The sequence below is a fragment of the Vicugna pacos genome, chromosome 2 (genome assembly GCF_048564905.1).
Source record: "Vicugna pacos chromosome 2, VicPac4, whole genome shotgun sequence".
In the NCBI taxonomy this organism is placed as follows: Eukaryota; Metazoa; Chordata; class Mammalia; order Artiodactyla; family Camelidae; genus Vicugna; species Vicugna pacos.
The window spans coordinates 120,086,389-120,112,891 of NC_132988.1; the positions used below are offsets into that span (position 1 = coordinate 120,086,389).

Genomic DNA, 26,503 nt, shown 5'->3' on the forward strand with positions numbered 1-26,503 from the left:
TCCGGCGCCCTGAGGCGGGGGCGGCGCCGCGCGGGCTCCCACAAGGCCCCGCGCGCGGAGTGCGCGGGTCGCGCGAGCGCAGCCTGCCGGGAGTCGTAGTCGCTCAGACGGCGGGCGTGGCGGTATTTACCCGACGTTCCTACCGGCTCCGTCCTCGCGAGACTGGGGCCCGCACTCCAGGCTCCCGGGCCGCACGTGTCTGCCGAGGGAGCCTGCTCTCCGGCCGCCGCCTCCTGCTCCAAGCCCTGAGGTGCGGCGACTGTCACCATGGGGAAGGCCAGGTCCGCCGGGGCGCGCGGGAAAGCCCCTGGGGCCCCGGCGGGCCCGCGGGGCGGCCGGCCGCGGCCCAACCCCAACCCGTTCGAGGTGAAAGTCAACCGGCAGAAGTTCCAGATCCTGGGCAGGAAGACGCGCCACGACGTGGGGCTGCCCGGGGTGTCGCGCGCGCGGGCCCTCCAGAAGGTAAGCGGGCCGCCGTCCGGCCGCGGTGGGCGCCCGGCCCTAACCCCCGGGCCCCGGCCGCCCGCGGCGCAGTCTCGCGGGCCGGACCGCAGGGATGTGGGCCACGCTGCGCGCTTCGTTCTCCGCGTCTCAGTTTCCTCGTCTGCAAATCTGAGACGATGGTAGTCCCTGCATCCGAGGGCTGCTGCTTGGAGCCCTCCAGACAGTGCCTGGCCCAGTTAGACGTCGTATGTCGTGTGTATCGTGTCAGTTCAACAGTTTTTACTTTCTTGCTTTTGCCTTTGCGTGCGCTGGGACGACGTTCCCCTGGAAAACGCCTGCCCCTCCTTGGAGACCCAGCACACGTGTGTTTCCTTGGGCTCCTTTTCCAGCTCCCTCAGGTAGAGATCATCACTTCCTGATGCCGTGGTCCTGTACCTACCTCTTGTAAGCTGTCCTCTTTTGAGACAGAGCTCCACTGGTTTAGGGACCCCAGATCTCTCTCTGCACCGGAGAGGGGATTACATGGGATGCTCACTGTATGTTTAAAGAAGAGAACCATGTTCCTTGCAAGGTAACTGAAATGCTCCCTTTGTGGAAAATCTCAGCTTTCACCTTATCTGTGTTTATGGTCCCAGGATATTCTGTACTTTCAAATTCAGTTCAGGTAGCATTCTGTATGCAGCTTCTGAGATGTGCTCATTAGTTAGTTTGACAAAATTCAGCGTTTTTCTGAAAAACAGACATTAGTAGGTTGCTGTGTTATGGAAAAATGTGTTACAGCTCAGTTGTAACAGCAACCTGGATCCAGGCGAGACACCAAGCAGCACTCAAGAGAGTTGGAGAACTCAGATTTATTACGCCAGCTGGACCAGAGGAGTTAACACTCCAAGCTCTGGACCCCGTCTGTAGGTTTACACAGGCCTTTATAGGTTGCCAGTTTTACACTTTGTAACATCATATGCAAATAAAGTATAACTGAAGTTGACCAACTAGGAACAAGCTTTGTAGAAATAGACCAATCAGGAATGAGAGAAATAACCAATCAGGAATGAGTTCCATGCAAATGAAGTACTACAAATGGACCAATCAGAAGTGAGGGAAGTGGACCAATCAGGAGTGAAGGAAATAACCAATCAGAAGTGAGCTCAGGGAACCAATAGAATTTTAGGGGTAAGTAAGCCATTTTAGAGGCAAAAAGTGAGATAGAGCCTCTGGGCCAGGGAACCAGATGGTGCTGGCAGGAGAGTAGTGGCCCTGCCTGGGGGTCCTGCCGGTCTTTTTATGGGGCTTTCTGCCTCTGGTGAAAAAATTAAGGCACAGAAAGGACAAGTAAATTTTCTAAGGGCGCACAACTGGTAAGGGCTGGGGCTTGCTCTGGGTTTGAACATTTGTGAAGACTGTGCTCTGCAGAACACTTATGTTCAAGCTCAGTTCTAGAAGTGGAGAGGTAAAGTGAATTAAGACTTGGCCCTGCCTTCAAGGGCGCGTGATCTGTATTCTGTCACACAGCGTACAGTTCACCTGATCTTTTAATGGAATCAGATATCATCCTTATTGCAAGGAGCCGGCAGCAGTAGCAGACAAGACAGATTTGCAGTTGACTCTGACGTGTCCCTGACTGCACACCGCCAGGCAGGCAAGGGGAGTGGGGACGGCGGGGGCTCTGGAATAGACATGTTTGTCTTCACCACTGAAGCCTCAGTTTCCTCGTTCCTGAAGTGAGGACGATAATACACATTCTCCTCCTCGTGGTGGTTGTAAGAGTTAAATAAAATAGCCGTTTAGCACGCAAGTCAGTTTTCTCTGAGTACTAGCTGTTAGTCTTAAACTTCTCAGCTTGTCCTTAGGCTCCCTCAGTCTGGTCCCTGGTTCTGCCTCATGCAACTCGGTTTGTCCAGGAAGACCTGTCTTACCACACACATCTCTCAAGGGCCAGCTCAAGTCACCACTTCTGATAACTTTTCCAAACCCCACAGCTCAGAGGACAGGTTGCTCCTGCCCGTGTATCGGACCGGCCCACCTCCCTGCTCTCTGCAGAGGGCCTGAAGGAGGTGTTGCTGCTTCCGCTGAGTCCCCAGTGCTTGGCCCACAATAGAGACTCAAGTATTGGGAAGAATCAGCAGTAGACCCTGAGTGCTCCGGGGGCTCAGTCGGAAGAAGGTGTAATAGAAACCTTGGAAAAGTCTCCCCAGAGGGAGTCACACTTGAGCGGAAGGGTGAGCAGGGTGTTCTCAGGTGGGGACGGAGGCACGTTGCCCCGTGGTGGACAGAGTTGGGGGGTGTGGGGTTGGAGAGCCCAGAGCTGTTGGGGGAAGGCAGGGTGCGTTGACACGTGTAGGGCATGGAGGCTGGCCGGGTAGGCTGCGGCCTTCCCTTTTGTGCAGGGAGCGGTGGGAGCGCTTTGGGGCAGCCCTTCGTGTGCAGTGAGATTAGGCTTTGTGTTGAGACTGCTGGTGCCACTCCCAGCACCGTCACGTCACACTGTGCCTCAGTTTCCTCATTTCTAATGCACTTTGTAAAACAACAGTAGTTGATAGATTGATCCCGTAAAATGGGACAGGCATTGTGTTAAGAATTTTACATTTAAACCTCACAGTCAGGCTTTCGAGGGGACAAGTACTATCCCCATCTTGCACATGAGGAAACTGAGACAGGGAGCAGTACTGTAACTTTCTTCCGGTCTGAAGTGACGGAGCTGTGGCCCAAACCCAGACTCGAGTGCACAGTGCTCACACTGTAGCCGCCCTGTGCCCGGCTCTGTCCTGAACTGTGTTCTCCTCTTAACCCTCCTGATCTCCTTAACAGCCTGAGGTAGGAGGAGCTACCATTGTCTCCCCTTCACAGGTGAGTCCACGAATTGCTTCCCAGAGTCCGTGCTGGGAAGTGGTGGAGCTGGTGGGAGTCAGTGCCCTCGCTCCTGCCTGCACCTCCCAGGCACCTGCACACGTCCGGAGTGACGGAGAGTGCTGCGCGTGCTGGCTTGGGGTCACCGACGGATTTTAGCAGTAGACAGATTTGCAGATTCCACATCTGCAAATAAAAAATACTGACTGTGTATACAAATAGATGCACGTGCGTAACGACCAGAGACCGCAAGCAGTGCGGCTGCGTCTCTGTGTCTGTGACTGAGCGCGACGTACCTGCGACATAAACGGCTTCCTTTCAGCTCCTTGTTCCGGGCGTCCCTTCCTCTCAGCTAGAACCTCAGCTCCTCGGGCTTCTGTACCTGATGGAATGACCTCTGGGTCCTTAATGGTTCTGTTTTATCTTGGTTGCCGTTGTTTCTCTTCACCCTCTGGCGTCAGGTGTGGAAACACTAACGCATGCCCCAGAGAGTCCCCTGGGTTCCAGACATAGTCCTGTTTGCTGTTTCCCCTCTGTAATTGAGATGAGTCTTTCCAGCCAGTAGAACAGCACTTTGGGGACTGTTCGATTTCCGTGTCCTGAGGCATACATATAGAATGGCATCTTCCCGTTCATTAGAGCCGTCGCTGGAAGCATCTCCCCTTCGGGGACTGATTGCCAAGCCATCAGAGCTCAGAGTTGCCTGGGCCCTTGAGAGACTGTTCTATGATCTGTTTTTCAGCGCACCCAGACTTTACTAAAGGAGTACAAAGAAAGGGACAAGTCCAATGTGTTTAAAGATAAACGCTTTGGCGAGTACAGTAGCGACATAAGCCCAGAGGAAAAGATGCTGAAGAGGTTTGCTTTGGAACAGCAGGTATGGAAAACACTGGGCGAGGGTCTTTTGCTGTAGTTTTACACATAAGTCAAGCACGGGGAGAAGGCAGTTTCCCCCTTGTTCATTTATACTCTCTTGGGCCCTTGCCCACCAAGCTCAGTGGGTGGGTCTTGAATCCTGTACCTAGTCTGGCTGGGCCAGAGAGGAAACCGCCTTCTGCACATACCAGCTGGGTGGGTAAATTTCTTAAGCAGAGTTCACGGCAGCGATGTGCCCTGGAGTTCCAGACTCAGCTGCTGCCTCCACCTTGGTCGTGGATCTCAGTGCAGTCCTGGTGGGCAGAGCTGCATGATTTCCCAGTGCCCGAGACAGGCCTGCTGATTTATTTACCATCTATGGGTTCTGTTTCTATCAGAATCTTTGCTCAAATGGCCCAGAATAACCTTAACATTATCATGTTGCACAAAATTGGAAAAATCACTGTTTTTTTATGTTAAATGGATATGGAAATGATAGGACACTGATTTTTTTTTTTCCTGTTCTGTCAGCGACAACATGAAAAAAAAAGCATCTACAACCTAAATGAGGATGAAGAACTAACTCACTATGGCCAGTCCCTGGCCGACATCGAAAAGCACAATGACATTGTCGATAGCGACAGTGACGCTGAGGACCGCGGAGCGCTGTCTGGTAAGGACGGGGGGTGGCGAGGCACCCTCTGCCCGCCATTGCACATTCTGCCTGCCCTTCTCAGAGACCTGGAACACACTCCAGGAAGCAGAAGAATCATTGATTGATTCAGCAAATAATTGGTTTATGTGCCAGGCACTGCTCTTGGTTCTGAGGAAATAGCAGTGAATAAAATCTACCTACAGCTCACGTTTTCTGGGGAAACCCAGACAAAAACAAAATACATCACTAAGTCACGCAGACTAGTCAAAAGCAGACGGGCCATGGGTAAAAGTAAAGCAGGGGGAGGTCTGGGACGTGCCATCAGATGGTCCTGATAAGCATCACCAAAAAGGTAGTGGCCGTGCAGGCTCCCAGAGGCCTCACTGAGGTCCCAGGCCTGAGGTGGGCATGTGCCTGGGACCAGCCAGGAGGCTGGCAAGGGCGATGGCAACAGGTGGACGGCCAGGGTGCCCTAGGACCCAAGAGAGTGTCTGTCTTCTACTCAGGAGCCACTGGAGGGATCTGAGTGTGGGAGGACGTAGTCTGGTGGGGCGGCACCGAGAGGGCTCCCTGAAGAGTCCAGGTGACCCCTGGGGATTTGACCCAAGCAGCTGGAGAGATGGGATTGCCATAAACGGGTCCCAGGGAGTTTGGGTGCCCGTTAACCAGCCAAAGGGAGGTGTCCAAAGGGCTGTGGAAGGCTGAGTCCCCAGAGCTGCAGCCTTAGGAGCAGGAGGGAAAGGGGGGTTGGGAGCTGTGGTGAGGCCCCGAGCAGAGCTTCAGCCCAGGCTGCTGAGGACAGGGGGGGGGGAGTCGGCCTTGAATGAGGTCAACGTCCATTCAGAGGAGAGCCCAGAAGCCAGAGTGGAGTGAAAGGAAGAGACCGAGAGACTGAAGACAGAGGAGCTCTGTGGGAGGGTTTTACTGTGCACAAGGGGAAGAAGGGGTTGAGGGATGGGTTGGGAGAGTGTGTCCATTAACCCGAGAGAAACGAGGTGGGGGGCAAGATGCAGTAGAAAGAGGCCAGGCGGTAGAGTGCCCTCCAGTGGCTGGGGTGGGAGGGCAAGGTGGGCCTGGGCCAGCTCTGCCGGAGCTGGGGGCGGCACAGGACCAGGCCCAGAGCTGCTGTTGGGTGCCAGGCCTGGGCAGCAGAGGCGCTGCAGGGCTGAGCACGTCCAGGCGGGGCGAGTGGACAGGGACACGGTGCAACTGACTGGCGGCCTCAGCAGCCCACCTGGAGCCAGCCACCCGAAATAACCTGCTGCCTGCCTGCCTTCCTCCATGCCTTCACCTGCGCTGCTGTGGCAGGAAGCAGGCAGAGGTGGATTTAATGAGGAAGCAGGGTCAGAGCCGGGGGTGGGGGTGTTGCAGCGCAGGAGCGGGGCTCGGCCAGGGCTGCGGCTGTGGGCCGTCAGGGTCCGAGTGCTGGAGGCTGGAGCCACAGACACCACCTAGAACATTCTGTTACTGGGGTAAGATTTTGGGTAAATTGCTTAACATCTAAGCCTCTGTTTTCTCAGCCAAGAAACTGGATTTTCTAAGCTTTCTTTCTATTACAAAATCAATAAATCCCATGGTGTTTTACTTCTCTCTCCCCTGGCAACTCAGGCAGAGCTAGGAATCAGCGGCCAGCTGCTCCCCCGGCCCCCGCCCTCGGGGCCTTCTGCCCGGCACAGGTGGGCCTGAGCGGCCCTGGCCCTGGGCTCCCGCCTCGAGACTCAGAGTCCAACTTATTTTGTTGCTTGTCTTTCAGGAGATTCGAAGGCGACAAAAAGGCAGGTTCTTGGTGTTTCCGGTTGTGTGGGTCACGGCCAGTTGTTCTTTGTCTGTCTCTGGTTTTCTCGGAGTGGCTCGTCGGGTGATTCTTACATGCCCCTGTGGCTGTGGTCTCGCACTGGCGGTGGGCGCAGCGTCAGTCCTCAGGGCTGTGTTTGGAGAAATGCGGGCAGGGGCTTCACGAGGTGCCTTCTGCTCTGTCTCCAGCTGAGTTGACCGCGGCCCATTTTGGAGGCGGGGATGGGCTCCTTTATAAGAAGACCTCTCAGCAGCAAGGCGAGGAGGGAGAAAAACCAAAGTCACGCAAAGAACTGATTGAGGAGCTCATCGCAAAGTCAAAGCAGGAGAAGGTGCGTCAGTCCCTGCTCTCGGTGCTGCGGCGCCGTCGGCACACGCTCACTGAGACGGTTTTGAGCTTTTTCTCCCGGTGCATTTTCAGGCTGTATTTAATATCTTCTATGAATTAAATGAAAGCATTCCGTTTGAATAGGAATAAAAAGGCATTTTAAATTCCATCGAGCATATACTTCTGATGGTTTCTTGTGGTTTGGGGTGTGGTTTTTTGTTTTGAGGGTGGTTTGGTTTTGTTTTGTGGTTTTGCTATTATGACATATACCAAGATTCGCAGGACATCACTGTTTTTTGCTAACAGAGAACTGCTCAGAGCATCTGGGATGGGGGTTGTTTTGCAGCAGGAAGTTTGTTCTGCGTCCTGGGATTCTGTAGCCTTGTCTCTGAGATGCTCATTTCTCGTGGCTCCTCTCCCTGTCGGCCTGTTAGGTGGAACTGAGCGGTGTCGAGTGTGGCCTGGCCACTCAGCTGGGGTCCAGCAGTAATGGGTGTGTGCTGTCCTTTTTCCCTAGAGGGAGAGACAGGCTCAACGGGAAGATGCCCTCGAACTCACAGAGAAGCTCGACCAAGACTGGAAGGAAATCCAGGCTCTCCTGGCACGCAAAACGCCCAAGCCAGAGGGCAGAGGCGGGAAGGAGAAACCCCAGGTGGGGCAGCAAGTCCAAGCTGGGCGTACGCCCTGGGCGCGGCCTTTCCCTGCAGCAAAGGGGGCCCCTGCGTCTGTCCTCCGTTTCTCTTAGTTCTGTTAAACTTTACGTTGAGCTGCCTGATACGTGTTATGACCGGGTGGAAACAGACTGCAAGTTCCCCCGGTATCTGCTCCAGAGGCGTGAGAGCAAAGAAGATGGCTGTTTCTTGGTATGAGAGAGAGTTCCGGGAGGGCGCGGGGGGCCTTCAGATGGTGTCTGAGCTCTCCTCTTACACCTCTGTGTATCGGCCGCACACTTAGTTATTTTTCCCCCCAAACAGTATTTGGTTCCTGCCACATTGGTTTTAGTCTGAATTGCTGGGAAAGCTGCATTCGTTTGGGGGCCGGGTTTCCAGGAAGTCCTCGGACGTCACCAGATTCCTGTGCCCTGCAGCCGTCTGCACATCTGTACGCGTCCCCCATCCTGTTGCTGCCACCTTTACACAAAATCCCATTTGGGGGGGCTTAACACCTAAATGAGCAATGTTTAGTTTTGTTAAAGCAGATTTATTCTGAGAAGAATTTTCTAGGAGCAAAAAGTCATACATGACCTAAAAGTGTCCCCAGGACTGGTTAGAGCGGCCCGCTCCCCAGGGAGAAGGGACTTAGGGTGCATTTTACGTCTTCCGTGGGGGTGTCCGGCCGTCGCTGGAAGGGGCACGAAGGCAGTTACGCAGACCTTGTCCTTAAGAAATGCTGAGAAAGAAACATACCTTCTTTCTGCCCTAGCCTGATGCATATGACGTGATGGTTCGGGAGCTTGGCTTTGAAATGAAAGCACAGCCCTCCAACAGGATGAAAACCAAGGAGGAGCTGGCCGAGGAGGCGCAGGCGCGGCTCAGACGCCTGGAGGTACGGGGCGGGGCAGCCGTCCGGGGGCCTGCGCGGCCCTCCTTCAGGGCCCCTCCGCCTCGCTGGGTGAGGTGGGCTGAAGGAGTCCTGCGCTTCATCAGTGGGATCTTTTTAGCCTGTGTAAGTTTATGTTTGTTTTACTGTGTGTGTGTGTGTGTGTATAAATATATTACTATAAAACCCCAAAAAATGCAGCTAATATCCAACATAACAAAGGAAAAATGGACTTTTTCCCCTAATCTCTGTACCTCAGAACAACTGCTAGCGCTATGTGCCTTCTCACCTTTTTTCTGTCTCTGAAGGGTTTTAAAAATTTTATTACATTATGAAACAAAAATGAGATAGAGACCTAGTGTCCTGCATCTGGGCTTTTCAGTATCCCGCATCGTGGCTTCCTCCTGCGTCTGCCACCTGCTCTCAGGTGGTAGAAGTAGTTGAGCTCCTGGTCTAGTCGCACGCCGACCTCAGGGTAAGGGGCCCTGCTCCTCTCTTGTCCCTGGAGAGTGGTGGCGAGTGACGTTCATGGCTGGCTGGCATGATTTGGCCAGAAAGACCTCAGAGTAATGGGTTTCGCTGCCTTGTGACTAGAACTATTTCTGCCACAGTGTTTATTTTTATCCATGGGATGCTTACCGAGGGTTTGACTGAAGACTGAAAGCAGGAGGCCTGTTGACTCGCCCTGACGGCCAGCGGGGCATGCCTCGGAGGCACGTGTGCACCCGCACAGCTGACGACTTTCCTCTCTCCTGCTCAGGCCGAACGGCTCCGAAGAATGCTTGGAAAGGATGAGGATGAGCATACCAAGAACCCAAAACATGTGTCAGCGGACGACCTGAGTGACGGCTTCATACTGGACAAAGATGACCGGCGTATGCTCTCTTACAAAGTGAGGGACTTGCCTTCGCTTCCTAGTTTCCTCTGTTAACTTAGAAGAATGTGTTTCCTGGTGTTTCATTTAACAGACTTACCCGAGATGGACATTGTAAGTCTGTTTAAAAACAGCTTCTCCGGGGCTCTTTATTTGGGTGTTCACGGTGTGGCAGAGCAGGCTGTGTCACCAGTCCTCCCCACCTACTCTGGAGAACGCGGGGCACACGAGACGGTTGCCGAGTGTGATCCAGGAGGAAGCCACTTTTGAGGAAAACAGTTGTGTTTCTAAGACTGGTGCAGGTTTTCGTTCCTGAGCCCTGCAAGGTCTGGACCCGTGTCCGCTGTGAGAGCGTGTCGATCAGGACTCAGGGCAGGAAGATGGGGAGGTCAGGCGTCTCAAGCAGAAAAGGGTCCAGGGCAGGGTGCTGGGTGCTCGCAAAACACTGAGTTACCTGGGGGAGACGGTCGGGGTCACCTGGGTCACCCCTGTGCCTGCAACCCTGCTGAGCCAGGTGTCCCCACGACCAGTGGTGGTGCTGCAGAGCCCCCCTGCTGCTGGGGCCGTGGCCGCTGGCGCGCCATCGACACCCTGGACCCCGCTGCTCCCTGGCAGAAACGAGACCTTGCCCAGGCCCCTGGCAGCAGGGATTTGGGAAATGTGGTTCCCAGGCTGTGAGCCCCTGTGGCTCACAGCTGCGTCGAAGAGGGTGGGCAAGAGGCCCAGGGCCGTTGGACATGCAGCACATAGTTTATGTCCCTTGCAAACAAGTGAGAAAAAGCACCTGTGTGTGCACAGCACTAGATGTGTCACGTGCTGCTGCCCCCGGGCAGTGATGCTTCTGGTTTCCCCTTCTATTCCCAGGACGGAAAGATGAACATCGAGGAAGAGCCGGGCGGGGAGGCCAGTGCCAGTGAGAGTGCAGAGGAGGAGGAGGAGGAGGAAGGCTCGGGCGAGGAAGGGGACCCAGAGGAGAACGATGGCCCAGATGGCCACTCGGACCTGGAGTCAGACGTGGGCAGTGAGGATGGTGGCGAGAGGGCAGAGGAGGACACATGCCTGGTCACCGGGGACACAGCGATAGCTGATGACGGAGGAGCGCGAGAGGCTGCCAGGACGGAGCTGCCCTACACGTTGGCAGGTGGGCGGGCAGCAACTTCTGAGGCCTGGGGGCCCGCCCCCCAGGGGCTGCGACTGTTGTGGGGGTGAGGCGGGGGCAGTCTGTGGGTCCTGTCCGCAGACAGGCGTGGTCAGCCTCTTCCACGGATCCCCCCTGGCACGGGTGTCAGTCTCATCGCCCGGCGGCAGCAGTTCTGCAGGCCCCGGGTACCTCCACGCTGTTCTCATGGTCGGCTGCAGGGCAGGAGCGCCAGTCACCTGCGCAGGCACCGGTCCTGGGCTCAGACCTGGCCACTCCTGCTGGGCCTCCAACGTCTTACACAGAACATAGCGTGCCGTGCTGCCCCGTGTGCAGATGCACATCGTCCGGGTACAGTCTGAGATTGTCCTGCGCCCTAAGGTGCTTCCCAAAGAGGTCCGACCAGTGGGGGAGGCTGGCTTCAGTGGACGTGGCCTTGATCCACGGGAGTGTCAGGCGGGGACACTGCTCCGAGCGGTCTGGGCCTTCAGCACGCCGTGCCCTCTGCTCCCCACGTGTTGGGTATTGAAGCAGATTCCTGATGGAGGGACGGTGGGCGGGCACTTCTTCTTTGAGGTGTCTTGGAAACGTAGTCACCAGCAGGAGCCCCATTCCCTCTGGCCTCACCTTGGCCATGAGAAGTATCTGTGGTGATTACAGTGGGAAGTGAAATCAGTGTTTCCGTAAAATACGTTGGATTGTCTCTTTGGGTGAAGTGGAAGACATCCTGTTACTTAGTTTATGTTTAGTTTTTATCTCTGTTACAGAACGTGAGGATTCCCGTTTGACGTGTTAAGTGCGGAGTGTATTTTGCGTTTTTGACAGCTCCGGAATCCTACGAGGAACTGAAGTCTTTACTGTCAGGAAAGTCGGTGGAAGAGCAGCTTCTGGTTGTGGAGAGAATTCAGAAATGCAGCCACCCAAGTCTCGCGGTGGGAAACAAAGCCAAGCTAGAAGTATGCAGTGTGTACGGGGGTGCGGGGGGGGCCGGCCTGAGCGCCTACCGCCAAAGCTGGCGTGACGAAGTGCGTCCCCCGCTCACCACCACGCGGCGTGATCCCACGCCTAGGGGGCGGGATGAGCAGAGAGCCAGGCCCTGACGGCCATCACTCCAAGGCCCACAGCAGGCCCGGGCGGCCAGCTCTGTTCCCTCGTTTCCCTGTGAGCTCACCTCACTCGGCCGTCAAGCAGCAAAGCCAGACTTCTGGGGAAATAGGGGCCTCGTCCTCTCTGAGTAAATGCTGGCTGGCCACTGGACAAGGCGCCATGCTGGGTGTGTTCTAGACTTGGGTGTTGTGGCTGCTGCCTAAAGGGCACGCCCAGACCCTGAGCTCTTAGCTGCTCCCGTGAGTGACCGCGGGCCTCTGCCCACGAGGTGCGGTGGCTCCTGTCCCAGCCCTGCCGTCGCGGCGTGGGGGCAGCGCCTCGTGTGCTCAGTCCTGGGTCTGAACTCTCTCCAACCCCTGCTCCCACGCAGAAGCTGTTCGGCTTCCTTTTGGAATACATTGGCGATTTGGCTACAGAGGACCCCCCAGGCCTCGGCATAATTGACAAGTTGGTCGTGTAAGTGAAGCTGGTGGGTTGTCTAGAAGGTGGGGCCGAGCTGAACAGACTTTATGCTGTTTAGTAAAAATACATTCTGCATTTATTAAGGTCGGCCTTGAAGCAAGGCCCACAGCAGGCATGGCTGCGGTGACTTCAGTGCCGACACCCCACTCTTCAGTCGTGTTAACACACGTCTTGCATCACCACAGAAATGGGACGTGTTTTTAACTGCAGAGTGACTCTGAGACAGTCGGGCCCCTTCAGCCGTGTTCATAGTGTCTGATGCCTAATTGTCTTGTTCCGTCACCAGTGAAGCCTCAGGCTCTGCCGGGGCGGGGGGAGGGGGATTTGGAACCCGTCGCAGGCAGCATCTGGTGGTCGCCCCGCTCTCCCCCCACCCCCGCCCCAGGCCTGGGCCGTGTACAGCACCCTCACCGCAGCAGAACCCCTGACAGGCGGCTCCGGCCTCGTGTGGGCTGGAGGGAGTGCAGCGGGCAGAGGTCTGAGTCAGGAGGGTCAGTGAGAGCGGGTGGCCCAGTGGGGCTCTCGGCCTCCAGGAGCGCTTGGTGGGGGGCCAGTGAGTCCGCATGCAGAGCATCTTGGACCTGGTGGCCCCCTCTGGTGCAGAGGGTGCCTCCTGAGCTGTTATCATTGAAAATACAGCTCCTGCCACCTTTGCTCCCGAGAAGTCATGACCGGAGGTTTGGGAAACAGCAGAAGGGAGCATAGGTTATTGTAAAACACCACTGGAGGGCCTGCCGGCTGCCAGGACAGGAAAGTGGGTTCCTCCAGTGACCCAGTTCTTACTGGCTCAGTCGGCAGGTGACTTCGCAGAACGTGGGCAACGTAGGAGGTTTGGGGTTTTTTTCTGTTTTTGTCACCTGAAGACCTTCAGCCCTGACTGACTGGTGTTTCTGATGAACAGGCATTTATATAATCTCTGCCAGATGTTTCCTGATTCTGCAAGTGACTCCATGAAGTTCGTCCTCCGAGACGCCATGCACGAGATGGAAGCGACAGTAGAGTCCACTGGCCGGGCGGCCTTCCCGGGCCTGGACGTGGTGAGAGGGGGCTGGTTTAGTGCAGTCGTCCACCTCCAGCCTCCAGTGGCCGGCAGAAGGGTTTTCCCTCGGGCCACGTGGAAGGCTGTTCCAGAGACTTCTGTCTGTAGTGATAGGGGCTCCCTCTCTGCTCGTAAAACGTTCCTGGATGTTCTTAAAAGTCTGGGTGGGAAAGGGCAGTCGCGTGCTGTGGACGCTCAGAGGCAGGCCCGGTACATGAGGCTGAATCTCGTCCTCACGGTGCCCTGGGAGGCGTGAGTGCGGTGTGCCGTCCCACAGGTGAGGGAGCGCAGGCCCCGGGCCCCCGCGCCAGCGGGTGGCAGGGCTGCTGCCCCGGGCGGCTCCTGGCTGCCCTGTAGTCAGGAGAGCTGCTACCTCTGGACCCGGCAGGGGTGTTGGAGCCCTGGTCCCTCCCAGCTTCTAGTGTAGAGAGAAGTGTGACGCTTCATTATTCGGGAGGACGCAGCTCCCTCCTGCCCAGACGGAAGCGGGCTCTCCTGCTGACACTGCCACGGCCGCTCCCAGGGCAGCTCTGCCTCGGCTCTGTGGGGCCGGACGTGGGGCGGAGCCTGGGGCTCGGGAGACCCGGGACCTCGAAGTGCATGCTGTTCTGCCCGCTCGCTTTGTGGGGTCGAATGGAGGGGAGGGGTTCTTCTCCCAGAGCAGAGCTGGTGGCGTTTGGTCCCGAGAAGCTCGGGCTACTGCCTCCTGGGCTAAGGCCGAGGGGGCAGTGAGTGCCTGGCTGGCAAGTGACCTTGGCCAGGAAGGGCTCGTCAGCCCCGCCAGGCCCACGGTCCTGTCTCTGTTTTCTAAAACACCGCATGTCCTGGAGGAGTTGGCCTTGTGCTGTGAGGGTGGCCCTGCCCAGCGCGTGGGGAGGTGAGGGGGGCACGGGCACCTTCGGGGGCCCTGATCTGGCCGCCAGACACATGACAGCTGGTGTCCCTGCGTACTTGGCTGTGTTCCCTCAGGAGCTTCAAAACCTATTTTGCTCTTGGGCCCTTTCAAAAGGCGCCGTTTTCACCTTTGTTTTCCCTTTTTAACCTGTGTGGTGACTTTCTTTCCAGCTCATTTACTTGAAAATCGTTGGGATGTTGTTTCCAACCTCGGACTTCCGGCACCCCGTCGTCACCCCCGCGCTGCTGTGTATGAGCCAGCTGCTCACCAAGGTACGTCAGCACCCCCCACCCCGGCGTCCCGGGACCGACCCCCGGCTCTGGCGGCAGAACAGCTCTCCTGCGGGGGTGGGGAGATCAGAAGTGGCCTCGCCTCGCCCCGCCCCGCCCCGCGCTCCCGAGCTCGGCCGCCCCAGGCCAGGGGCAGAAGGTGTGACCCCAGAAAGCATCAGGTCTGATGTGGGGCCCCGTTCCCCTCTTGGCTTAAAAAGGTCCCCATAGTTCCTTTTGCCTCCATTGGGCGTGTGAGGGGTGCACACGCCCTGCAGTAATGATCGTTCCACTCCGAAAGGGGGGCCCTGTGATCACAACACTCTCCCCTACTGAGCCTCCCGGGCCGTGCCCTGGTCCTCCACAGTGCCCCGTCCTGTCCCTGCGAGACGTGCTGAAGGGCCTGTTCGTGTGCTGCGTGTTCCTGGACTACGTGTCTCTGTCTCAGAGGTTCATACCCGAGCTCATTAACTTTCTCCTCGGGATCCTCTACATAGCGACTCCGAAGAAGCAAAGCCAAGGTGAGTTGTTTTGACGGAGCTTTTTCAAATATGTTGTAGTTCAGAATTTAAAATCTTTGAAAAGTAGTGCATATTCTCTAGAAAATTTGGAATACGGGAAAGTTAGAAGACAAAAACACGTGAAGTCCGTCACGCGGAGCAGCAGCCTTCCCCTCTGTGTGGCTGCGTCCACGCCCGCACTTTGGAAAATCAGGGTCACAGCCGCGTGTGGAGAGTCTGAACCGAGTAAGGGCAGAGTTTCCCCACGTAGCAAGTCTCACTGCCAAAAATACATAAAACGCCTCGGTTTTTATATTGACTGTGTGTTGAAGTAGCACATGGGGGAGAAACACAGTACACCAGTAAGATTTGCCTTTCTGCTTGTTTGCGTGTGGCGACAGCTTTTTAACTCACACACCGCTCACAGTGTGCATCCGGTTGGCCACGTTTCTCTGTACAGCTTCTGCAGCGTCCCGAATTTGGGGAGGAGAGAGAATCAACAGCAGTTCTCTGAGAAAGAGCCATAGCCTCTGTTCACCCCATGAGCTGCGGTGTCCTCACCGCCGCCCCCCACGACCCAACACCCCCGACGCTCCCTCCTCGTCCCCGGGGGTTGCTTGCCCTTGGTCCCCTCGCTCTTTCGTGACTGTGGGGTCCCTCTCCTGGCCTGATCGCAGGTCGCGTCTCAAGGACAAGCCCACGTCCCCGTTCGCAGCACATCTGTGGTGCTGAGCACCTGCACATGCCCAGCGGGCGCCCTTTGGGGTCTGGCGGCCCCTCCGCTCAGCACGCCCTGTGCCCCGTCCTCGCTTTCCCCTCGTAACCTCGGGGAGGCTTCCCTGCCTGTCGCTCTCCCCCTGACCCTCAGGCAGCTTGCGCCTCTCCACCAGCCGTGGGGGTGGCGCCGGAGAGGCTGGCCACACCCCAGGGAGACCCATCAGAAGAGACTGCAGCTCAGGGCAGGGAGCCGCAGGGGCCGCACTGCCTGCTGGAGTCGGGCGGGCGGGGGTTGCAGCTGGCTGCTGCCCACCTGCACCTCCCTCTGCCCAGCCACCGCCCACGTGGCCTCACCTGGACCCGCCAGGCCCTGTGCCCTCCCCTACAGGCCGCTCCCTGCACCTCGACGGCTCTTCTGCCTCACGACTGGGTTAAGCCCTGCTCCCCGCCCCGGGTCTCTGGAACAGGCCTTCTCTGACCTGGTTAGCTTGGCTTCCTGGCTCCACCCCCAGCGCCCCCAACCGGTCTCCCTCACCCTCCTCTGCTGTTTTTCTGTCCGTTGTTTCTTCCCAGCAGTCAGTCTGGTTTGTTCGTGTCCTCCACGGGCAAGGACCTGGTCTGTTCTTGGACCTGGCCCAAGCACCACTGCTAAAGCCGTCGCACACCACTGCTAAAGCCGTCGCTCACCTCTGCGCGGGAAATGCATGTTTGTTGAAAATGAACTTCCAGAGGCCTCACCCCAGAGAGCCTCCCCAGGGGCCTGGTAACACTCAGAGGCCGTTTCTGTCCCTGTCCCACTTGGATTCAGGTTACACTCTGGTGCACCCTTTCAGAGCACTTGGGAGGAACTCAGAGCTGCTCGTGGTTTCTGACAAGGAGGACATGGCCACATGGCAGAGGAGACGCCTCTCCCTCCACTGGGCAGCTGGACCGAAAGCCCAGACGAAGACTGAAGCCAACCACACCAGGTACGTGCAGGCCCAGGGCTCCCGGGACGTGGCTCCTGGGCCCCTGGGTGCCAGGCTAGACCCCAGAGGCCAGGCCAGGAGCCAGACATGACCCAGGACCCAGCACCTGAACGTGCACCAGCCTTACCTCTGTTTGCAGATGATGTGATCTGATGTGTAGAAAATCCCAGTGATTCCACAGAAAAGCTATGAACTCTGAAAAAATGAATTCGGCAAAGTAGTGGGGTGCGGAGTCAGCACACACAAGTCAGCTGTGTCTCCGCTCAGTGAACAGTCAGAAGAGAAGTCACAGAAGTAACTCCATGTACAGTCATGTCAAAAGCAGTGCAATACTTAAGAATTAACTGAACCAGGGAGGTAGAAGACTTATACAGCGAAACTGCAAAACACTGCTGGAAGAAATGATCAAAGACATAAGTAGATGGAAACACATCCCGGTTCGTGGGCTGGGAGGCCTGATCACCTCCACAGACCATCACGCTAGGGCTTAGGTTCCAGCGCAGGAATTTTGTGGGGTCACAGCTTCAGTCTGTAGGAGAAGTGGCAGGGTGAGGAGAGGGCTGGGGCTTTTTCCTGTAAGTCCTTTCATTCTCTGATTTTTTAAAATATGAATTATTTGAAAATTTTTTTATTGTGTTAAAATATAGATAATATAAAACTTACCATCTTAACCATTTTAAATGTACGGTTTGGTGACATTAAGTGCATTCACATTGTTATGGAACCATTACCACCAGCCACCTCCAGAACTCACTCATCTTCCCAAACGGAAACTCTGTCACAATTCCCCACCCTCCCCCAGCTCCCGGCAAGCAGTGTCTGCTTTCTGCCTATGTGGACTTGACTCCTCGGGACCTCACGTGGGTGGAATCATACAGGATTTGACCTCTTGTGACTGGCTTATTTCCCTGAGCATAATGTCTCAAGGTTCATCCATGTTGTAGCAGGTGTCAGAATTTCCTTCCTTTTTAAGGCTGAGTAATATTCCACTGTGTGGATGGACCATATTCTTGTTTACCCGTTCATCTGTCAGTGGACACCCGGGTTGCTCCCACTTTTTGGTCACTCTGGGTAGTGCTCCTGTGGATGTGGGTGTACGAGTGTCTGTTCTGGTTCCTGCTTTCAGTTGTGTTCATACCCGGAAGTGGGACTGCTGGCTCATACAGTAGCTCTCTTCTTTTTTAGGAACCTCTATACTGTTTTCCTCCGTGGCTGCACCATTTTACGTTCCCACTAGGAGTGCACAAGGGCTCTGGTTTCTCCACATCCTTGTCAGCACTTAGTATTTTCTGTTTTTTTGATGTTAGCCATCCTCATGGGTGTGATTTTGGTTTTGATTTGCATTTCCCAGATCATTTAGTGATGTTGAGCATCTTTCCATGTGTTTATTCATAATCTTCTTCGGAGTAATGTCTGTTCAAGTCCTGATGGCCATTTTTTTCTCCAGAATGGTGTATGTTAGTTTCAAAATACACCTGCTTGGTGTTGCAGATGGTTTTAATTATTTAAAAACTGAAATGGGATTTATTTAAGATGAGGACTTCGGCCATTGTGGCAAGTCAGTCAGTTCTCCTAGGTCTCTCCCATCTGTTATTAAACTTCGATTTTCTCCTCTTTAAAAGAAGACTAACTACAGCAGAGCCACTCTTTCCAGGTTGTTCCTGCTTTCCGCTCCACAGTCCTTGCTCTGGGAAACGCGGTGTTTTCTTTAGCTCCGAATACTGCGGGCGTTGGCTGCTGCCGACGCTGCGCGCGGCCGATACTTGACCTCAGTGTCTGCGGCCCACACTGGGCGCTTCAGAGCGGCGTGTGGAAGGGTTTCACTTGCCAAGACAACTGGCTCTGTTGGTGGCGGAAAGGACGAGGTGGCCCTTCCTCTCGCCCCTGCAGACTATCCTGCCTGGCCGTGTGTCTGGCCCTGGTGGAGCGCTGTGTGCGCGTGTATGGCGCTCTGCCATCCTTCCACGACATCGTGAGGCCCCTCAGAGCCCTCCTGACGGAGCACCTGGCCGACGGCAGCCACCCCCGGGAGCTGCAGGTGAGGCCCTGGCCCAGCGCGGCCGTTTCTGTGACGGGGCGGGGGGGGCGGGGGACAGGTGAGTGCGTTTCTGCCGTTGAGATTCCAGCCCTTGAAACCAAGGACGGCACGTGTACACCGTGAACACCGGTGGGAAGGAACATTAGAGTCGTGGGAAAACTAGCGAGAAGCCACTGTCCTGCTGAGCTGAGCTAGGACCTGCAATTTTATTTGAAGGTTGTTAACACTGTTCGGCAGTTCGGTGCCCCTTCCCCCCGCCCACTGCCCTCTGGGGCCTGGACAGCGGCTCCAGGCTCCGCATCCCTCTCAGGCCACACGGGTTTTCTGAGGATGGTCCCACTGTGGTGTTCAGGGAAGCCTGGAAGCTCCCACGTGTATGAATGGGCTTGGTCCCCAATGTGTGTGCCTCCGTGGGTTGGACTTCGGCCATGCCAGGCACTGTGAGGAGGGTGCAGGCCTCCCAGTCGTGCAGGTTCCCTCCCCTGTAGGCAGGAAGACGGGAGCCGATCCGGCCAGACATACAGCCGCTGTCTGTGAGCACAGCTCCTCCGTTCAGCAGCCCAGGCAGCCACGGCCCCGGGGAGGAGCATCCGGCGGTCAGCGTGGGCTTGTGTGCCTTTCAGGAGCTGGGGCAGAGCGCACTGACGGAGATGGAAACTCAGGCGCAGCTCTGCCGGCCGCTGGTCTGTGAGAAGAGCAAGCCGGTGCCGCTGAAGCTGTTCACCCCCCGGCTGGTCAGAGTGTGAGGACAGCGGGGCTCCCCAGTCCCGGGAGGGGCCCAGGAGCGGGGCCGTGGGCCTGGGCAGCCTTGACCTGAGGCCCTGCCGGCTCTGGGTCAGACCTGGGCTCCATGTCCGCCTCCTGACGCAGGCTTTCCGCTTTCAGCCTGGAGTTTGGGAGGAAGCAGGGGAGCAGTAAGGAGGAGCAGGAGAGGAAGAGGCTCATCCACAAGCACAAGCGGGAGTTCAGGGGGGCCGTCCGGGAGATCCGCCGGGACAACCAGTTCCTGGCTCGGATGCAGCTCTCGGAGATCACGGAACGGTGAGGGGCCGCCGGGCTGGGCTGGCTGCTGTGAGCCAGGGCGAGGGCCCGGCCCCTCCGTGACCTGGACGCAGGGGCTGGGCTGGGGCGGGGCAGGCAGCTTCCGTCACTGCAGCTCCACGTGCTTCTGAACCGCTCTTGGGTCAGACACAGGCACGAAAAAGGCAAGACATCCTCCAAAAACTAATCCAAAATGGCTTTTTTTTCCCAAGGGATGCGGAAAGAAAGCGGAAAGTGAAGCAGCTTTTTAACAGCCTGGCTACGCAAGAAGGTGAATGGAAGGCTCTGAAAAGGAAGAAGTTCAAAAAATAAGTCGTGTTTTATGAGTTAGACAAGGAGGTTCCGTGGAGTGAAGGTGGTAAGGGACGCTGTAAGGGCAGTGAGAGTTTCTCCCTGTGCTTCAGTTCCTGTTAAGACCTCTCTCCTGAAGAGCTGCACTTTGGGAATTAGGACCCAGCCTCTGTGAGAGCTGTGTGCGAATACACTGTAAAGACCTTTGTTCTTCGTGCCCAGACAAACCTCCGTTAGTCACAGTTGACTCTGGACAACTTCATGTGTAGAATTTGGAGTGTTAACTTACATAAATTTTCATTTACAAATGAAATGAGTTTGCAGACAGTTTAGAACTCGCCCATGACCCCAGCACCCTAGCTGCCATGATTGGCCTTGTCCCAGTTCTGTCTTAATTTGATGCTGTGGTGGCTGTGGAAGGCGGAGGGGCTGGGCGGCATCCACAGTGACCCATGGGGCAGTTCTGGGCCACAGTAATTTTCAGCTGGAAGGCCCAGAGGTTATGGTTAAGCTTGTAAGTTAACAAAGTGCCAACTTTTCCTCTGCTCTAACCAGGAGGCTTCCCAAGGACAAAGGAGGCTGGCTGCCCGCCCGTCCGTGCAGCCCTGGGGCCATGGCCTTGCACAGGGCCACGTCCCTGAGTAGGGGGCTGGGGAGGGTGGGTCCCTCAGCCCCCACGCCCCGTCCCAGTCTCCTAGGACAAGACACTGGGTCCTCATTCCCCAGGTGACTGTGGGTCACGTGGCTGACGTCACAAGCCATGGCCGCAACCATGGGGAGATTTGAGGGCTAGCCAGACTGGACAAGGAGGAGGTGACCAAGAGGGTGACCAGGCCCGGAATCTGGCTCTCCCAAACAGGGTGGTGGGGGGAATCAAGTTTGGAGGGTCCAGCAGTGTTGGAGCTCAGAATGCGAACACAGGGCCAGAGCGCCCCCTGGTGGCAGGCCGGGCTCCAGCCAAGGTTGCCTTGGGTTTGAAACGGACCAATGAAGGGATCACGTTCGATCAGGTACTTGCATCCTACCCGCCTCCCCAGGATTCTTGACAGGTGTGTGCCCCACAAATCTCCGCAGCCCTGGCGCTGGTCAGCTCCACAGACGGGCCGCTTCAGCTCCTCGCTGTGTAGCCCTGGCCTGCTGGTAGCATTGTACAGGCTTGACCACGGATGAACTCTCGTGCAGCTGTTGCTCCATTAATTCGCCAGGCCACAGGGCTCTCGGGCCCAGGCCTTGCTACTGAGCTCTGTGAGAAAGGAGCGTGCCAGCACCAACTCACAAAGCCCCAGCTTTGGATCGTGTGTCATCCGAGCATACTTGCCTCTGCCCACCCTGGGCCTCTCCCTGACCTCTCCAGACATAACCCTTGGAGATTCTAGTATGGACGTAGATGGCCATCCAGCCCAGCCTCCCACTCCTTGCAGGAGGTGTGTGTAGAATGGGTCCTGGAAGAAGGTGGTTATGAAACCCAGCTGTGACCACCTGGCTAGGTGTAGAAATGAGGGCTGTCCTGAGTACTTCGATATGAAAACGCATGTAGGTTATCCAGCTCTTCTTTCCCTCAGCCCCTCCCCTGCCATTTAAGGTGAGAAGTGTTTAGGCTTCTCTCCAGTAGGCCAGTTTCCGGCGTCTAAAGGGGGCGTGAACGGCGGGAAGAGTTGAATGGCGCCCAAACCTGGATGAAGGAACGTGTCCTCTTTAGGGAAAGAGCTAACAGGTGTTCTTTGGGGTCAGAGGTGGAACAACTGCATGTTAGAAGTGTGAGTGCGATTATGTTTATTTGGGAATTTAAAGAGGGGGGTACGAGTGCCAAGTCGACGAGGGGGGGGACCGTGGCGCTTCCACTTGCCGGGATGCCCTTCCCGGTTTGCCTCCGGTCGTCTCGGCTGGAGGCGTGGGTTTCGGGAGACGGGAGAGGAGCGGGAGGTGGTGCAGGCCAGGTGTCCTGCAGCCCGGAGCTCCTCCAGCTGTGCGGGGGTCTGGCCCCGGCCCGAGTGCGGCCGGTGGGAGCACCTGCTCCTCTTCACCCGCCTGTCCGGCCGAGACGCAGGTGCGGGCAAGCCCGCGAATCCGTGGTGCGTCTCGGCGGGAGTGGAGGGTCCGGCCAGGCTGGACCTCACCCTACAGCCCTCGGCCCGAGGTCCTCAGCAGGCAGGTCTCGTCGCCCCCTCGGGTGCAAAGTCTGGACAAACGAGACTCCGGCCTGTCGGGAACCTCCGTTCGGACCCCTCCCCGCCGGGATGCAGCTAGCTGCCTCGGAGTCCGGCTCGGGCCCCTCCCGGCGGCCGGAAGAGGAAGCGTCGGGTCGTGCCCGTTTCCGGATGTTGAAGCCCCGCCCGCAACTGGGCGTGGCAGATCCGCTCGTTTCCGGGCGCGGCGGAGCCGGCGCGCCCATCCTGCTTGGAGGTCCGTCCTGTGTCTGTCGGTCTTTCTGTCTTTTGGTTCCGAGCGCGCGGCTACCGCAGGTGCGGAGCGGTGTCGGGGCGGGGCGTGCGGTCCAGGGTGGGCGGGGGTCGTGCTCTCCGGAGCGCGGGGCCGTCCCTGCGCCCGCCCAGGTCCCGCCCCGCGCGCGGGCCTCCGTTTCCCAGGCCGTTCCGCACCGGGACGTGGGCGGCGGCGGGGAGGTGTCTGGGGCTGGGATGCTTCGCCCCGGCCCCTGGACGGTTGGCCTCTGGAGCTGCGGTTTCTTTGCACAACCTTCGCAGCCTGCGTTATCTGCTGCCCAGAGCCGAGGGCAGGGCGCACAGAAGTACCGCAGTGTTGGGTAACCGGCTCCCCCGGCAGGTGCGGTCATTTGAGGCCAGGAGGGGCCCACAGTGGGCCAGCAAGCCCAGGCAGTACCCCTGGGACCCTGCCCTGTTCTGGAGCATGCAAAGACCCCTTATGTTCCCAGTGTCCCCTTGGCAGGAGCAGCTCTGATACAGCTTGGCTTAGCCACAGGAGCCACCGCTTTAGGTGCGCGCTGGCTGTAAGCCAGTCGGGGGAAGGGTGGAGACGGCGGCAGGTGGGAGACTGTTTCCCTCCATGGTAGGTGGGCGTGGGCGCTGGGGCACCCAGGTGTGCCCTCGTGCAATGTGCCCTCATGCAGTCCCGCCACACGCTCAGCCAGGCGGGATCGGAGCGGTCCCCATCATGGGCTGGGGAGCCGGAGGCAGCTGCACCCCGCGCCCACCCATCCGCCAGCAGCCGGAATCCGAAACCCGCGTGGTCACCGTAGTCTTCCTCGGCCTTCTGCTGGACCTCCTGGCCTTCACTCTGCTGCTGCCCCTGCTGCCCGGGCTGCTGGAGAGCCATGGCCGGTCCCACGTGAGCCTCCGCCAGTCTCCATGCCCCTTCACTCCTTGCCCCCGTGCCATAACTGCCCCATGATTGCCCCAAGCCTTATCGGGGACCCCCCCCCCAGCTCGTCACACTTCCTCATCCCCCAGGATCCCCTCTATGGCTCATGGCAGCGAGGAGTGGACTGGTTTGCTGCAGCCATCGGGATGCCCGCAGAGAAGAGATACAACAGCGTCCTGTTTGGAGGTATGGCCCTGAGCCCACATGGTGGGCCCACTAGGGTACTGTCTTCCTGGCCCTGGCCGTCCTCCTTCCCCTGGGCGCCTGTCAGTCTCAGGCTCTGGTCCACGTCTTCTCATTCCCAGGCCTGTCTGCCACCTTTCCAAGTGATGTCCACATACTGTTGGGGCCACCTCAGCTGGAGGCCCATGGCCTGAGAATACAGGGGGGCCCAGCCTGATCAGACCCTTGTGGTGACTGACTTCTGTCTCTTCCAGGTCTGATTGGCTCAGTTTTCTCCGTCCTGCAGTTCCTCTCCGCACCGCTCTCGGGGGCCGTCTCTGACTGCCTAGGAAGGCGCCCGGTGATGCTGCTATCTCTGGTACGGGTGCCCACGGGTAGGGGCTCCTCCCACCCCACCCCCCGCCCCGCAGTGCTCTGGGGGGGCAGCTGTGGGCCCTTCACGGTCCCTTGTTGGCCCTCACTTCCCCCTGGGGGTGGTGTTTGAGGGGGCGGTGGCTCCTGTGGCTAAGCCAGGCTGTATCAGAGCTGCTCCTGCCACGGGGACACGGGGAACACAGGGGTCCTTGCATGCCCCAGAACAGGGCAGGGTCCCAGGGGTATTGCCTGGGCTCTCTGGCCCACTGTGGGCCCCTCCTGGCCTCAAGTGACCGCACCTGCCCTCGACCCCTGCCCTGAGGCAGGCAGGCCTGGCCACCTCGTATGCCGTGTGGGCTGCCTCGAAGAGCTTTGCGGCCTTCCTGGCCTCCAGGGTGATCGGGGGCATCAGCAAGGGGAACGTCAGCCTTTCTACTGCCATTGTCGCCGACCTGGGCTCACCTGCCGCCCGTAGCCGGGGCATGGTGAGTGCACACGCTGGGGGCCGAGGGCTGGAGGGGCGCCTGGGTCTTCCTGCCTGGCTCAGGCAGCCTTCTCCCCAGGCAGTCATCGGGGTGGCCTTCTCTCTGGGCTTCACGCTGGGCCCTATGCTCGGCGCCTCCCTGCCCTTGGAGTCGGCACCTTGGTTGGCCCTGCTCTTCGCGATCTCTGACCTGCTGTTCATCTTCTGCTTCTTGCCGGAGACTCTGCCCTTGGAGAAGCGGGTAAGGTGGGAGCCGGAAGGACATGACTTGAAGGTGCAGAGGCTCACCTCAGCTCCAGGGCCTGTAGGGGTGCCGGCTGTGTGTGCCAGCCCCACGGGCCAGGCTGGCCGGGCTGTCCTTTCCTGATGTCCAGAGGCTCTTGGGACCACAGGGCCTCCTGGGGCGCCTGGCTCCCCAGACCCTCTGCCCTCTAGGCATGGCAGGTGGATGGGAGATTCAGGTCAGGCCCATCCCTGCACTGCCCAACCTGGGGACGCGGCCAGCTCCTGCCAGGGCCCTCAGTTCTATCCTCTCCAGGCGCCCTCCATGACTCTGGGGTTCCAAGCTGCTGCTGACCTGCTCAGCCCCCTGGCCCTGCTCCGCTTCTCCGCTGTGGCTCGTGGCCCAGACCCGCCCACTGGAGTCAGTAAGGAGCAGGCCCCCTCGAGAGGGTGGGGCTGCGGCCCCCTAGGGCTGCCCCGGGGGCCCTGACAGCCCCTCCCTGCTGCTCCCCAGGGCTGGGCAGCCTGCGCCGCCTGGGCCTGGTCTACTTCCTCTACCTCTTCCTGTTCTCGGGCCTGGAGTACACACTGAGCTTCCTCGTGCACCAGCGCTTCCGGTTCAGCAGGTGGGAGTCTGGGGCCCCTCCCGGGACCCGCCTGGTGACGCCCTGCAGGCTCCCCATCCTGGCGGCCCCCAGCCCGATCGCTTCAGGGCTGACTCCCACCTTGGCCCATCCCCCGGGGCCCAGCGAGGATCCTGGGGCTGGCGGGTGACCAGCAGGCTGTCGCCCAGGCTGCTTGGCTCAGCGCATGAGAACAGGGGCGCTGACAGCTCCCCCCTCGCAGCCTACAGCAGGGAAAGATGTTTTTCTTCATCGGCCTCACCATGGCCACCATCCAGGGCGCCTACGCCCGACGGATCAGCCCTGGCAGGGAAGTTGCAGCTGTGAAGCGGGTACGGGGGCTCCCCTGGACGTGGGGGCAGGGTGTCCTGAGCACTGGCCAAAGCAGCAGGGCTGGTTCTGAGATCTGCTGTGCCACCTGCAGGCCATCCTGCTGCTCCTCCCTGCCTTCCTCCTCATCGGCTGGGGGCACACGCTGCCCGTGCTAGGCCTGGGGCTGCTGCTCTACTCCTTCGGTGAGTGGCCCTGCCGGGGCCGGAGGGGTGAGGTCATGGGCTGCCGGCCTCTCCTCTGGGTTGATGGGCGCTTCCTTGATGTCCCCCCACCAGCCGCCGCTGTCGTGGTGCCCTGTCTGTCCTCCGTGGTCGCCGGCTATGGTGAGAGGCTCTTCCCTTGCCCCAGGCCACCCGGGCGGGACGGGCCGATGGGCACCTGACAGCCTTCCCCGCACTTCCTGCAGGCTCACCCGGGCAGAAGGGCACAGTCATGGGCACGCTGCGGAGCCTGGGCGCCCTGGCCAGGGCACTGGGGCCCATGGTGGCCGCCTCAGGTGAGGGCCACCGGACGGCACTCGGGGAGCACTGTGCACCCTGGGGGGGGGGGGGTCAGGCCAGGCCACGGGGGCTGCTGGCCCCCGGTGAAGGCCATGCAGACCCTTCCAGCGCCCCTCAGCCTCCTGCGTCCGCTCCTGCCACGTCGGGGCCTGGGGCACTTGTGATCAGGCTGGGCGCAGCGGCCATCATCGCCTGTCTCCCCACAGTGTACTGGCTGGCTGGGGCCCGGGTCTGCTTCACCGTGTGCGCGGGGCTCTTCCTGCTCCCCTTTTTCCTCCTGTGGGACCCGAGGCCCCCGGCACAGACACGCAAGGCTGAGTAGCTGAGCCGCGACCCCACGCTGAGGCTGGGAAGTGGGAAGTCTGGGCCAGGACTGCTCCGCTGCCTCATCCCTCCCGGGGCCCAGCCCAGGCGGGCCCAGGACCTGCAGCCCCAGGGTGCCCACGAGCCCCGTGGACCTGGCCTGTCTACCCAGAGGAGCAGACACTACAACTTCTCTTTTCTACTCAGTGCCACAGGGTGTCGGCCAGGTCTCTGAACGACGAAATAAAGCAGCTATATTTTGTACCAAGTGCCTTTCTCTCGTGCACAGGCCTCATGCCTACCACACCCACTGCCCTGGGAGACCCCCAGGCACCAGAAGCAGCTTGAGCTGAACAGCTTTCATAGC

General features: G+C 58.4%; 2 protein-coding genes across 11 annotated transcripts; both read left to right on the forward strand.

The window, feature by feature from the left end:
- Window positions 1-94: 94 nt before the first annotated feature.
- NOP14 (NOP14 nucleolar protein) lies at window positions 95-20,111 on the forward strand. 3 transcript variants are annotated; one of them, XM_031685366.2, is made up of 18 exons: window positions 95-462; window positions 4,031-4,165; window positions 4,675-4,816; window positions 6,782-6,924; window positions 7,438-7,572; window positions 8,343-8,465; window positions 9,220-9,351; window positions 10,198-10,474; window positions 11,297-11,427; window positions 11,949-12,034; window positions 12,942-13,077; window positions 14,145-14,246; window positions 14,611-14,764; window positions 16,269-16,428; window positions 18,319-18,466; window positions 19,090-19,208; window positions 19,352-19,507; window positions 19,720-20,111. In XM_031685366.2, exons 1-18 carry the CDS (start codon window positions 268-270, stop codon window positions 19,817-19,819), a joined length of 2,574 nt encoding a protein of 857 aa, XP_031541226.1. In that variant the 5' UTR covers window positions 95-267; the 3' UTR covers window positions 19,820-20,111. The 3 variants fall into 3 exon arrangements, with proteins under 3 accessions (XP_031541226.1, XP_072803027.1, XP_072803028.1); XM_072946926.1 differs by lacking the exon at window positions 95-462 and adding an exon at window positions 488-842; XM_072946927.1 differs by lacking the exon at window positions 95-462 and adding an exon at window positions 980-1,799.
- A 1,108-nt stretch (window positions 20,112-21,219) lies between these two features.
- Window positions 21,220-26,400, forward strand: MFSD10 (major facilitator superfamily domain containing 10). 8 transcript variants are annotated; one of them, XM_072946981.1, is made up of 13 exons: window positions 22,089-22,201; window positions 22,901-23,101; window positions 23,224-23,320; window positions 23,572-23,675; window positions 23,998-24,156; window positions 24,235-24,396; window positions 24,694-24,802; window positions 24,892-25,003; window positions 25,224-25,332; window positions 25,425-25,515; window positions 25,609-25,656; window positions 25,740-25,829; window positions 26,040-26,400. In XM_072946981.1, exons 2-13 carry the CDS (start codon window positions 22,928-22,930, stop codon window positions 26,153-26,155), a joined length of 1,371 nt encoding a protein of 456 aa, XP_072803082.1. In that variant the 5' UTR covers window positions 22,089-22,201; window positions 22,901-22,927; the 3' UTR covers window positions 26,156-26,400. The 8 variants fall into 8 exon arrangements, with proteins under 8 accessions (XP_072803063.1, XP_072803082.1, XP_072803061.1 ...); XM_072946960.1 differs by having other exon boundaries at window positions 22,100-22,201; window positions 22,905-23,101; XM_072946959.1 differs by having other exon boundaries at window positions 22,142-22,260.
- Window positions 26,401-26,503: the final 103 nt, after the last annotated feature.

What these genes read in the sequence shown, in the direction of transcription:
- MFSD10 (XM_072946962.1), top strand. Translation starts at nt 21,475, where the DNA reads ATGAAGGAACGTGTCCTCTTTAGGGAAAGAGCTAACAGGTGTTCTTTG. An exon ending in CGGTGATGCTGCTATCTCTG is followed by an intron (nt 23,676 to 23,997) that starts GTACGGGTGCCC and finishes GCCCTGAGGCAG; the next exon opens with GCAGGCCTGGCCACCTCGTA. An exon ending in GCCCATGGTGGCCGCCTCAG is followed by an intron (nt 25,830 to 26,039) that starts GTGAGGGCCACC and finishes GTCTCCCCACAG; the next exon opens with TGTACTGGCTGGCTGGGGCC.
- NOP14 (XM_072946926.1), top strand. Translation starts at nt 621, where the DNA reads ATGGTAGTCCCTGCATCCGAGGGCTGCTGCTTGGAGCCCTCCAGACAG. An exon ending in GGTTTGCTTTGGAACAGCAG is followed by an intron (nt 4,166 to 4,674) that starts GTATGGAAAACA and finishes CTGTTCTGTCAG; the next exon opens with CGACAACATGAAAAAAAAAG. An exon ending in GCCACCCCCGGGAGCTGCAG is followed by an intron (nt 18,467 to 19,089) that starts GTGAGGCCCTGG and finishes TGTGCCTTTCAG; the next exon opens with GAGCTGGGGCAGAGCGCACT.